We start from the raw sequence: 12,048 nt of genomic DNA on the forward strand, positions 1-12,048 counted from the left end.
TTCAAGTAAAACACATATAGCCTTTATTTTTTTTTACTAATATACATATATACAAGTTTACAAAGCAACTCACTCCTAGGAAAATGCATCTATCAAGCTTCCATAACTTCATCTCGATTCTTCTCTAGTTAGGTTTTGTTTAATTAAGTTCCTTCTCATGAAAAATCAATTAACTTGCAAAATTCCCTATAAGCGCAAGACGGTTGTCATCAAATATTTTCTTTCACATTTTTTTCGGTCTTTTAATTAACACTGTTTGCCTATTTACGCCGTTTAGGAGAATCATCAACGATCATTTTTGGACGGTCAAACCTGCCGGGCTGATTTACTGGCATGTCAGATTTGAGAGCAGATGTAACAGCCTCCCGTAGGCGAGTTCGCTGAGATGGCCTCATGGCCGTCATTTTTTCCAGAGGAATACCCGGTTTTGGAAGCTTATGATGAATAATTTTCGGAATTCCGAACCATTTGCGGACGGTGGATATGTTCAGAAAGACCAGCTGTTTCAGTCAATCCAAACGTCAAAAGGAAAAAGTCGGTTAATTTTTGCGAGAAAATTACGATGGGTTAGAACCCAACAGCGGAGATGCATAAGCCTCCGAGTTTATGTTCAACATAACCGGCCACCCGAGATTCCGTTTCGCTTTTACAACTCAATAGGACATGATTTACCTTTTATCTCTCTAATCGATTTGTTTTTCTCAGATGGTGAGCTTTGAGTATTCCGTATTGCAAGCATAGGATAGTCATAATCTTAGTACCAGTAATAAGATCTTAAGAACCACATAAACGAAATGCTGAAGCTTGTATCAAGAAAGAAATATTTATTCACTTTTAAGGGGAAAAACTTAGAAGGTGGCTCGAGCCAGTAAAATCTTACCCTAGTTAGCTTTGTTGTGCGTGATTCTGTGCTATTTCAGTGCAAACAAATTAAAGAGACAGTTGTGTGATTCTAGCCCGAAAACCCTTGAGATTGTAATTCAGTGTGTTTCTCATGTCTAAACATATCAAACACTATCAAAACGCAGTTAAAAAGTAGACAAGAGTGTGTAGCACATACCCAAACAATAAATAATGAATTAATGTATGCGGTAACCGTATCTGCTAATAAAGAATTTTTCCCCTTTAATGATATTTTTGAAAATGATTTGGTAACTCAATTATTATTACTATTATCTCTATATCACGAAAATAATAAAATATCTGAAAGCAAAAGAAATCTCAACATTAGATTCTCTCGTTCGTATTAAGTCACACTTAATAAACGCGCACGCATAAAGTTAACCAATGAAGGGATAATGACACTTTTTAATGTGGAAACTGCGACCTGTCCAAGAGAAGAAGGGTAATCAACGAAACATCTCTTACCTGACAGAACGTAAATGTGTTTGTGGTAGTCCAATACCAGACAACTCCCGAGGCGAACTGCATCGAAATTGGAAAGATTATGAATGGCAGTGCGTACATGCCGTACCGAAATATGCCTATGTCTTGTGTCTGAACTTGAGTTTTTGAAGCTAACTGGAAACAAAACAAGACAAACAACGACGAAACGAATCTGGTGTTGGTAATGGTAGTGATGCTGGTGATCATACGAAATGTCGAACGAATTCTAGTAATAGTACGAATAACAATGTGAGAATATAATTAAACTTACATAAGTAGAGCAAAACAGCGCTGAACTTGTAAAGAGAGGCAGGATACAATATGGATCTGTAGTGGTCAGATCGGAAACCCAATAAAAGCCTCCGGTTTTCATTGATTCCAGTGGCAAATTTGTCATGCCTCGAATGGCCAAAAAGCAGGAGACGAATATTGGGATCTAAGAAAGCAACAAACCGGAAAATCGAGTAGAAAATAAACTGCACTACTTCCATGCTGATGATATATATATGTATATATATAGTTGACTCGAAACCTTTATCGTAGATATGCATGAGTTCAGAGAATAGTTTCCCATTGGTTTTAGTTCGGAACAGCTGTGTACGCCATATGCTTCTGCGCATCTATCGCTACCAACCTGTATAATCATTGGAGCGAACCCATAAAGGGGATTAACCTTCTTCTCTTCACAGAACTTCATGAAATCGTTTTGCGCCCTGCGAGCCCAACAATAGCATAAATATCATTATAACATCATTCAGAACGCCTTTTTTACGTTACATTTGAGTTCATACAAAAATACGCTAAATAGATCTCACAAACTTTGGTGGAAAAGGCCAGTAGAAAGTTCTGCGTTTGACGTTGGTTTACGCATTTTACTACGTTTCATGGAAGTGTTTCCCTCCCTATATGCTCTCGTCAACAATCTTGTTTAAAAGTGAAGCAATTCTAATGGATAAAGGATTATGTATTTATCAACTAATTAGAGAACGTTGCCTATAATAAAAAAAAGGCTAGAAACTATGTTAATTCGAACAACAAATAGCGCTATGGGCTACTATAAAAAAAATTTCGAACTTTGTCTACATAGTTAAACAATCGCCTATTAATCAAATGGAACTACCTTTCGAATTCAAGTTCATTCCCCATCTGACGAGTCTCGATTAGTCGAAGTTTCAGCTCCAAGATTTTCGGTGTGTTGTTGTTTAATGTGACGTTGTACTGTTGACTTTTAATGATAAGTGGCAATAAAGTCAGCCTGAGTGTCACGGTGCCCAAAGTGATTGAAAGCCACCAGGGAACACCTAGCGGACAGATAGCACATAATCGGCATAATCTTCAAAGAATATATATTTTTTTAATTATCTATATACTATTGCATCTCGAATATAACTGGCTAACTATAAAAAACAAGCTACTAGGCCCTAAAGCTCACACTTTTCGTAATTATTAGTTGATTCATTCGTTTGACGTGGTAAAACGACGGGCATAGACTCAAAGCTGTTAGTAGATAAAAAAAAATAGGTTAAGTTGCATTTAGCTATATACTGCTAAAAACCGACGTGGTATTCTTCGCCTGAATCAATCCATTTACTACTATCTCCTTTCATCTTAATACTAGGCCAACTTGTATACTTCCTTGAACCGGTACCGACTGCATAGGACCTAGACGAACACACCAAAGTATAAAAAAATAATTCGATTTCGTAAAAGAAAAAATTAATTAAACGAAATAAATAACAGGCTCAACCTAGTGAGTGCAGCTCGTTGAGGGCAGTTTGTATTAGGCCCCAGGGGGTCCATCCGCCCAAACCGTAATCGCCTAAACTCGGCGTTCTACCATCGGCGGTAATCAGATCGGTAACTAGATTCTCGGCTAGAGCCGACAGATCCAGAGCTTCGGTGGCTTCAGTATTCAGAATGGAGGAGTCGGTTTTGTTGACATTTGCTGTCTGGAATAGAAAAGGTCTCCGTTTTAGCACTGATTTTGCATACATATTTACATACTAATTCACGAGTGAAGTAAAATAAAGCAATCCATACGCAAAAATGGCAAACAGGGTCTTTATTGTTTACTGAATGGTGGCAGCTTTTTGGAACTTAGCAGACTTTTGGCCTGGAGTGCCTCATAGGTTCCGGCTCTTGAGTTCCCTGAACACTGCTACGCGCCATCCAAGCGCTCGGTCTGATAGTCACGCAACTTCCGGTAGTGTTGGCATACGTTAGCATAATATGTGATGGTGATCAAGTGTAACATAGTTGAGGTACTTACAGGAGAAACCGCTTCAAGTCTTCGCTGCGTCGAACTCAGCGAGCGCGAGAATATCGAAGTACCCTATAAAGAACAAGATGTATTCGCAAAGGAGTCAAGTGTCTTGTAAAAGTATATAACTTGTAAATCTATCTAAACGGTATTGGTTGTATTTTATGTAGGTTACTAAGTACCTAGCTGAACACCTTAGACAACGTTCCCAAATTAAGTATATCCACTTGGCTACCGTTATGTTTCATAGGTGCGTTGAACACACCCCACATAAGTCCAACAAAACTCAGTCCTACCAAAAGTCTTAGACCTCTAATGGAAGCAAGTCTTGCTGTACCAAACATAAAATTTTGCGGACTTGTTCATGTCGTTGTTATGAGAGTTTTAAAAAAAATGTATATCGACTTATAATACCATAATCTCTGCAGATGATTTAATAAGCATATGATTCACAATTGGAGCTGCATTGCATTCATAATTCGCAGCCATTACTAACTGTTTTGCACGCTGTGAGCGGGGAACGTTTGCGTAACGCCTAGATATGTTGCCTCTATATTTCGAGGCTTAAATTCGATACAATTATATTTCATGTTTAGAGTATTTAGGGTACATATTTTTGTACAAATAAGATAAACCGAAGGTAAACATATATTTTTAGTATCTTCACAAATTCCATATTTTAGAAAAAAGCTCACATTTTTCATAACCTCTTATTTCACATTTGTGCTATAATACAAACGCTATTTTGAACTGCGTATAATTACTGCTGATATTTCCTATCAATAAGGAAAGCGCTAGAGATTCCTCCAATTCAACATTACGGTTCAACCAAATTGAGAGAGTCACCAAACAATAAATTATAACATTTTCGTCAACAACAGCTACAGCAATGGATCGGACCTTTGGTGAGTATGTGGTGGATATTGCGGAACAATAGACCTTTATTAGCCGACCTTATAACCATCCAACATTGTTGCTAAACAAGCTGTATCGGTGTCTGTCTTTAACCCCGATTAATGTTGTCTTAAACAGTAAAAAAAAAACACCTGACTATTGATGATTTCTATCGATGATATTACAGGTCGCAGCTAGAAAATTTAAAGATTGTTTTCATTGAGGCCTATGACATATTATAATACAATTACACAATTACCCATTATTTTCAACCGTATATTTACATAAACAGTCGGAACTCGGAGAGTAGCTAGAAAGCTCTGACGAACAGCAATACGACAGACGGCACTGCGCAACATTTCTACGATCGTCGACGCAAATTATCGAATTCACAAAAAATATTCACGTCTAAAATTTCCTTCTTACAAGTGGCATCGAACAAGATGTTCTCTTTCCGTGACCGGACTGTCAGGCCTTTACGGTCTGAGCAGTACTTCGAAATGTGCGCCAGAAGCGCCATCCAGTTGGTCCTCTGAAAACATCTCTCACATACGCAAAAGCTGCCTATATGTTCCAGCCATGGAACCAATCGATAAATATTTGCTAAGAGTATATGGCACAGTATGGCAAGACCACTGATACACACGCGGTAACAGTTTCTTCCAGTTCTCTTTTTAGTGGATTAATTTGAAGCACCACCCCGCTTTTCGAATAAGAACTCAAAGGCATCAGAGTGGGCGCACAACAGCAAGTGCGAAACACCTGATTCTGTCCATGTGCTAAGTAAAGCCGAGATTTTTCGCTAAAGTGTCATCAGGACTGTATGAAAGCATAAGTGATATCCCAACTTAACCATCTCACACCACAAAACGGCACAACCAAGACTGGACTATTTTTGAAGGAATATTGGTGGGAGATAGTTTGTCAAACCGCTCCAGCAGTCAACTTAGAATTTCGTAAAATTGGTGAGAATGCTGAACTTCTGATTTTATTTGTGCAGTGTTATGCGAATTTGAACCTTTTGCATTACAGGTTTGTATCGAAACTGCAATTTATATAAAGGACGCCATGCAATATATTCTATCAATCTAGCCAGGTCTACACAATCCTTAAGTGTTCTAAGTCTTGACGACGCTACCTACCTGCATCAACTTGGGTCGAATTACGCCGTCGCTGGAAATGGCTGCGGATAGCTAAGTTTATTTATTTATTCTATATAAAATCATTGCCTGTTTCTCTACAAGCTGTTCTAATCAGTGTCTCATCAAATAAATAAGTATAGAGAACATCTTATGGTCTTGAAAGCGGACGCAACTTCTTCATAGTGAGTTCGTGCCGCATATTGCAAGGCCTTGATTTTAACAACTGAGGAGTGACTGTGGGCACTTCTAATAGCCATATTCCAGTCAAGTAATAAGCGGATCAATAACTGAAAATCTTATAGTTCAGTAACTTATACTATTAATAAAGTGGGAAGGTACCACTAATAATTCAACTTCAGTCGTCTTTATGCTTACGATAATCGTATTGCCTTCTAACTCATTGCTAATTTTATGGAATTTAGTGCCACAAACATATACTTTCTGCGTAATATTATGTAATAAAAGTCACGTGAATTATATTCACTAGAGGCGAATGAAAACGAATGCATGGAAAATTAATTTATAAGACGGGTTATCGCTTCCTTTTTGTCATATTGACAGGCTCAAAATGTCATCGGCAATTATTCGTGTTAAACGTCACATTGACGATGCGCCTGTGGAAGCTCTTCGCTTGGCTAAACGGCGCCGTGTAAGCCTTTGCGACTCCAACAACGACCAGGATCGAGACCTTTTTCAAAGCGAGGTTAAGTCGGCCGCACGAGGAGTTATGCTTGCTTTCGTCGGAACTGTAGAAAGGGCTGTGAGTTTTTCCCTGACCAATTCCGCGACCCGATCCTCCGAAAAAGAAAGAGATAAAGAAAGAAGTATATTTATGAACTTGGATGATGGATTTATATTTTATTTTTTACTTACGTATTTTATTTGTCTTTTTCCCTATCAAAAACAAAGTTCGCGCAAAAAGCCAAAGGCCAAAAAACTTAGCAGCTCGTATAAGATGTTTGTTACGTGAACATTGCAGGATATCGACTTCGTACACTCCGTGATTCGGCGGCATCAGGAAACTGCTACAATTGAAAAGGATGCTGCAGTAAGAACGAACGATGCTAGACAACGAAAGCTCGAAGTGAGTTTGCTCGTAACGTGAAGCTACAAAATGCCCATCAGAGTTTAGCGAGTACAAATTTGATAACTGCGAATACCTCCGTTTGGCTCTGCAGAGCTAAATTTAATCAATCTTCGTGCTGAATCTGAATCTCAAGTTTATCGAAGGTGCACACGAATAAGAAGCCCTCTGGTAGCAATGTAACAAACGAGTGATGAAGATGACACCTATTTTAGATCGTTTTAAGACTACTGATAAAATGTCGTTTACGAGAATGGAGTAAATATAACCGCATGTGGTCAAAAAGTTGTTTAATGTTAACAACACCAGCACCAGAGATAAATTAATATTTTTAACACAGTACGTAGAAATGCGTAAACGACCTTATCCATGGAAGACATCATTTATGCTCAGAAAATTTTCATTTGGAAATCTGTATCAAACATTTCAGTACTCTGCAAATACAGATTAAACGTCTAAGGCATAAGGTTCTTTATGTTGCATAATATCGCCATAGAGGTCAGTAGAACTTTTGATTAATGAGCAATATTGCTTGTGTGATTCGTTTGCTCTGTTCTAGATCCTACAGGAGCACAAGAAGCTTCTGAAGCGATTATCAGCTATGGATGATGAAATTTTAGAATCCACAAAGAAGCCTCGGAATAGAAAAGTTGAAAAAGATGACGCATTGGTGCCAAGTGATTGGAGTGATGCCGGCGATAAAATGAATGATAGCAGCCTGAAAATATACGATGCTTTGCATGAAGATATTATTGGTATATGAAAAAAGAAAAATTACTAATTGTCGGCTGTGCTTAAACTCTTATTACAAGGGTATAGAGACTTTTTGCCTAACCTGGCTGGGCGGACGATGCAGTACCTTCTGCTTATGTCTTAATAGTTCAAAACGATCTGTGGTCATTAGAACTCATCTACGTGCAACGCGCCAATTTTTGCGACGTCTTAGAACTAAGAAAAACTTTTATTCCCATTTCTTTTCTAGTGGCAACAAACGGCGCAAAGCTGGCTGGTTCATCAAAAATATCACGCAAAGCAAGTGCCAAATTTAGCAGCTCAACTGTCTCTAGCGTGACTTCGTTCGGTGGACAAGGCGACAATGATGTCAAAGCTCAAAACTGCGAAAAGCAAGAGGTTGGCGAAGATTCCAAAGCTTCTTCGGAAGCCTTTGGAGATACTCAAACCGACTCAGCAATGGACAAAAAATTCGTTTACGATATCTACGTGGCTCAAGCAGACAAAAACACAGTAGAAGATCTTCCATTGTGTCCACAATCGTATGCCAACGATTATGTGTGAGTGAAGTCAAAACTAACCTATAATTCCGTTATTATTATTCCCTTGAAACTATGATTTTTATTATCAGTTGGCAATCGCCAGATTGTTGAGATTTGTTTGCCGTTTAGCGTAGGACGATCGGGTATGTCGGAGAACGTAAATCAGAAAGCATAAATATGAAAAAGAAGGCTATTAAAAATGCAGAAATTCAAATATACGACAGACCTTGGTAACTAAATTAGGTTAGTTGTCGTCGAGCAAATAGGATACGTGTTCATAAGCGCAGATAAATGTTCCTAAAATTCTACTTCATACGATACGAGAAGGGGTAGATCTTGAGTTTATGAGATTTCGAATTGTAATACTTCTACTATTATTCAACTACTTGTCGTTGATTCCCTGTTGAAAAAATAATCATTTGTAACAACTTCGAATCCTTTTTTGTTGCTTTACGCAGACTTGAGACATTCGATGTTGCGAAAGAAACGCTAATGTTTGATGACGAGTTTCCTGAAGATCCATTTCTCTACAGCGCTGATGAAGACAGCAATGACGAAAACCACCCTAATGCAGATTATCCCGACGAAGAGGATTGGTAAGTGATTATAAAGGTTGTCTGTACATAGTGTAGAAAGACTATATCTATATATTTTGACGTTCTTCATCCCGCTATCTCATGTATGGCTTTTTCTGTAACATTTTTACGTTACGGGCATCTGTACCGAAAATTGAGTTTTAGAGTAATATATAAAGTTCACAGTTAGTGCTTTTAAAAGGCTGTAGTCAATTCAAGTCATGGCAGCTCTCGCCAGAGAATATGTCTAATCGTGGGAACGATGCTACGTTATGTAGCAGAAATTATTTTGAGTTTCTCCTAGCTTCCTACTCTTCAATATAACATTAATGTTTTATAACGTGATCACATGCACTATTCAGGTACGACGATTTCGGTCAGGAAAACGAATGGGACTCAATGGAAGAGCCTGACGAAAGTTTAGAAAATTATGATGAGCTCAGCTATATTGAAAGAAGGTTCCAGAGAATTGATTTCGATGATAAGGCTGCTCAGACGGGATACGGGAGCGACGACGATGAAGTCGACAGCGAAGGTTCATTGTAGGATAGTGCTAATGCACTGAGCTGTTCAATGGCTATTAAACCGCTTGGGGCAGTATGTCCGAGTCTTGCCGTGTCACTATAAAGTATCCGGATGCATGCTTGTTGGATGGATCAGAGAATTTGAGCATTTTTGCGAAGTATATCGCAAACCGCTAAAATTGAACTAAAGTAATTATGGTTTCGTGTGATGATCTAGCATGTGCACATTCTACAGATAGTAAGCGACGTAAAGATTTCGATGTGGAAACCTAATGGCAAGTTGATATTAGGTATAAGCTGTTACTTAATTCTCTCTAATGCATATTTAAAGTCAGCAGTAATTAGGTTACTATTATTTGGCATGGTGATACCCACTAGAAACCGTGACTCGGTGTGCACATTCTGACTCTTTGCGCTAAATTGAAGCTTGCCCATAGCTCATTATAGGTCAACGACCTAACGTTACCTTATTTATTATTCGGTTTCAGGATGTGTTAATTTCGCTGAAGAAGAAGCGTATGATGACGATGACACTAATTAATAGATTTGCGCAACACTGTAGCAATCAATTGATGACTGTGACTGTTAGGTTTTCCCACTTAAAATTCGCAAGAACATGAAACGAAGTGACTAAGCAGGCGCGAATTGATGATAGCATACCTGTAAAGAGTAATAACAGGTACTAATACTGATACTGAGACTGTTAGCACATAGTGGAAGTGCTGCTCTCTTTTCGGCCTTTTGCTTACAAAAGGCAATATTTTCTGCATTCTGCTTAAAAAATAAACCGCTTCAAACAGAGTAAGGGATCAAAAGCCAAGCGTCTCATCTCGTTGTTGACTGCGAAATGGCGCAGCTAATGTTGTTTACTGCAGGAACAAAAAGATTGTAAGTGATGGGCGAGGCGAAGGAGCTTTAATATTAAAAACTTTTATTTCTTAGCTTTTAGGGTTTATTGTATAAAGAGTCGCCGCTACAAGAAAATAGTTATCCGGCTTAAAATGACCCTAATGCACTGTGTGTATGGTGAAAAAGATAGTGTTGAAATTTCTTGCATGCCTGCTGTATCTGCTCAATATCAACGTGTACGATACTTTAACTACTGGTGAATAACTCGATACGCTATATATACTTAATCTCGCTTTTACTTTCCAACAGCCTTTCTGCCATATGACTCTGAACGCATCTGAAAGTGTCGAAATCTGGCTTTAATTGAGCAATTATTTATTTTTGCATGCGTACACATATTCTCATAAACAAATCGGGAGTTTGCTTGAAGAAGAGTCCGAGCTAAGGTCGTAAAGTGACGAAAGTATTGTTTGCGATGCTATGCTAATATCTTCAATTTCAGGAAAATATTAATCATGTACGTAGTTTCAATACTAATGCAAATCGAATGAACCGATTCACGAAAAATACGAAGAGCGGCTACCGTTGAGTCGTTTGCATCTTAGTATCAAGAGATCTCTCTTAAAATACGATATATTGACAGTGCCGAATCGCGCACTAGCTCCGGGCGACCATCCTAGTCCCGTAGTATGTTATCATATGTAGAAAGAAAGGTATGTACAAAAGGAAATGTAAAGCACTAATAAATGTAAAGCACCCATAGCCGACCTGCATATGAACAAACGTTGTTAATCGCACGGTCACGTAATGTGCATTGGTGCTAAGTACGTATGTCTAGTGAAAGTACCAGCGTAAATAAACCAAGTACAGCTAAATGGTTGCTTTGTTTGTTGTTATTTTTCGTTAGTTTAAAATAATATCTGTCTATGTGTATATACTGTATGGTTTAGATAAAAATAAAATTAAAATAGGTTTATTGGTGACACTCAATTCAGTGCCACCAACGAGTCTACTCAACCAGTACAGTTCTATGAAGCTGTCTTCAACCGAAGCATCACGGCGCAGTAGTAACGTGCTGGCCTACAAAATTTTGCAAATTTTGTGAAATAGTTGAAGCACCGAAGCATCCGTTTGGTTTTATGCTGGAAGATACTATCAGCTGTCTAAAGCAACTTCTACCGGTAGGATTGAACGTAAAACATGAACATTTAATTATTGTAATACGAGACGACGATTGCCTGCGTATTTGGTCAGTATTTTCTTGCACACCTCATATTCAATGACAGCTTTGCCAAACAGAGTTCTGGTCAGTCCTAACGTTCAACCGTATTCATTGAAAATACTATCCATATTTCACTCTGCTATTATTACTAAATATTAATAATGTATAGGTAATCTTTTCTTCAGTGAAATTTCCTTGATTTCCCCTCCTATCGTGCATAGAATAGATAATTTCAACGAATTTCGCGATCTCTCATTGTAGATTCACGTTTGCTGTTCTTCGACCAGCTACATTCGAGCCTCTAGCGGACCCTTGCGAGTCGATGCGTACTTCTCTAGACAGCCAAGTTGCCAAGTAACAAAAGCATAGGAAAAATTTCTCCTTCGCTGTTTTCTTATACTCGAAAAAGTCATCTTTTTAAACAGATGAATGCTAGGTACTCCAACTTTGCTGACGTAGTTGCTCCGTTCCACTTAATTGTCGATGTGGCTTACTGCCTATGAAATCAACGCGTACCCACAAGCGCTGATAAGCAGTCTGCAAGTCTGGACACTTAAAAACCCTCGAAAAATGCGACGCATTGCGTCTGAACCTTTTTAACGCAGCGGGTCGCTTCCTCGCTTATAAGTATATATCATAGTATAATAGTGTATTTGATCTATAACACTTGTATGGGTCAGCTGGCAATCGCCCCGTTATCTTCTTTAAATGAGGAATTGACAAAAAATTTCAGCGTTACCGTAGGAGCCGTATATACATCTCAAATCGGAGTCCTATTTACCTTATTGATGGCGGTGGGGTACTATAGGAGCTGAAAGCACGAACAGAAGCTGGGAGA

The 12,048-nt window shown here is 38.5% G+C and overlaps 2 protein-coding genes across 5 annotated transcripts; one reads left to right on the forward strand and one right to left on the reverse strand.

The window, feature by feature from the left end:
* LOC111260232 (mitochondrial inner membrane protein OXA1L) lies at window positions 1-4,998 on the reverse strand. Of its 4 annotated transcripts, none has more exons than XM_022832830.2 (8): window positions 4,825-4,998; window positions 3,656-3,718; window positions 3,134-3,335; window positions 2,507-2,687; window positions 2,021-2,099; window positions 1,658-1,822; window positions 1,369-1,521; window positions 1-500 (listed from the first exon to the last, which is right to left on the reverse strand). In XM_022832830.2, the coding sequence occupies exons 1-8, from the start codon at window positions 4,897-4,899 to the stop codon at window positions 261-263; spliced, it is 1,158 nt and encodes a 385-aa protein (XP_022688565.2). In that variant the 5' UTR covers window positions 4,900-4,998; the 3' UTR covers window positions 1-260. The 4 variants fall into 4 exon arrangements, with proteins under 4 accessions (XP_022688565.2, XP_086824340.1, XP_086824341.1 ...); XM_086968214.1 differs by having other exon boundaries at window positions 4,967-4,990; XM_086968215.1 differs by lacking the exon at window positions 4,825-4,998 and adding an exon at window positions 4,342-4,365.
* A 133-nt stretch (window positions 4,999-5,131) lies between these two features.
* Window positions 5,132-10,868, forward strand: fs(2)ltoPP43 (female sterile (2) ltoPP43). Its single transcript, XM_022832836.2, has 8 exons — window positions 5,132-5,505; window positions 6,244-6,442; window positions 6,662-6,766; window positions 7,326-7,521; window positions 7,749-8,058; window positions 8,499-8,636; window positions 8,978-9,150; window positions 9,628-10,868. The coding sequence occupies exons 2-8, from the start codon at window positions 6,251-6,253 to the stop codon at window positions 9,678-9,680; spliced, it is 1,167 nt and encodes a 388-aa protein (XP_022688571.1). The 5' UTR covers window positions 5,132-5,505; window positions 6,244-6,250; the 3' UTR covers window positions 9,681-10,868.
* The last annotated feature ends 1,180 nt before the right edge of the window (window positions 10,869-12,048 follow it).

This window comes from Varroa jacobsoni, unplaced genomic scaffold (genome assembly GCF_002532875.2).
Source record: "Varroa jacobsoni isolate VJ856 unplaced genomic scaffold, vjacob_1.0 scaffold_413, whole genome shotgun sequence".
Classification (NCBI taxonomy): Eukaryota; Metazoa; Arthropoda; class Arachnida; order Mesostigmata; family Varroidae; genus Varroa; species Varroa jacobsoni.

Coding starts and splice junctions, on each gene's coding strand:
- LOC111260232 (XM_022832830.2), bottom strand. CDS start 4,899: ATGTTGCGCAGTGCCGTCTGTCGTATTGCTGTTCGTCAGAGCTTTCTA. Junction 3,719..4,824: donor TCCGAGTTCCGACTGTTTAT/GTAAATATACGG, acceptor TGTTCTTTATAG/GGTACTTCGATATTCTCGCG. Junction 1,522..1,657: donor CGCTGTTTTGCTCTACTTAT/GTAAGTTTAATT, acceptor TTTTGTTTCCAG/TTAGCTTCAAAAACTCAAGT.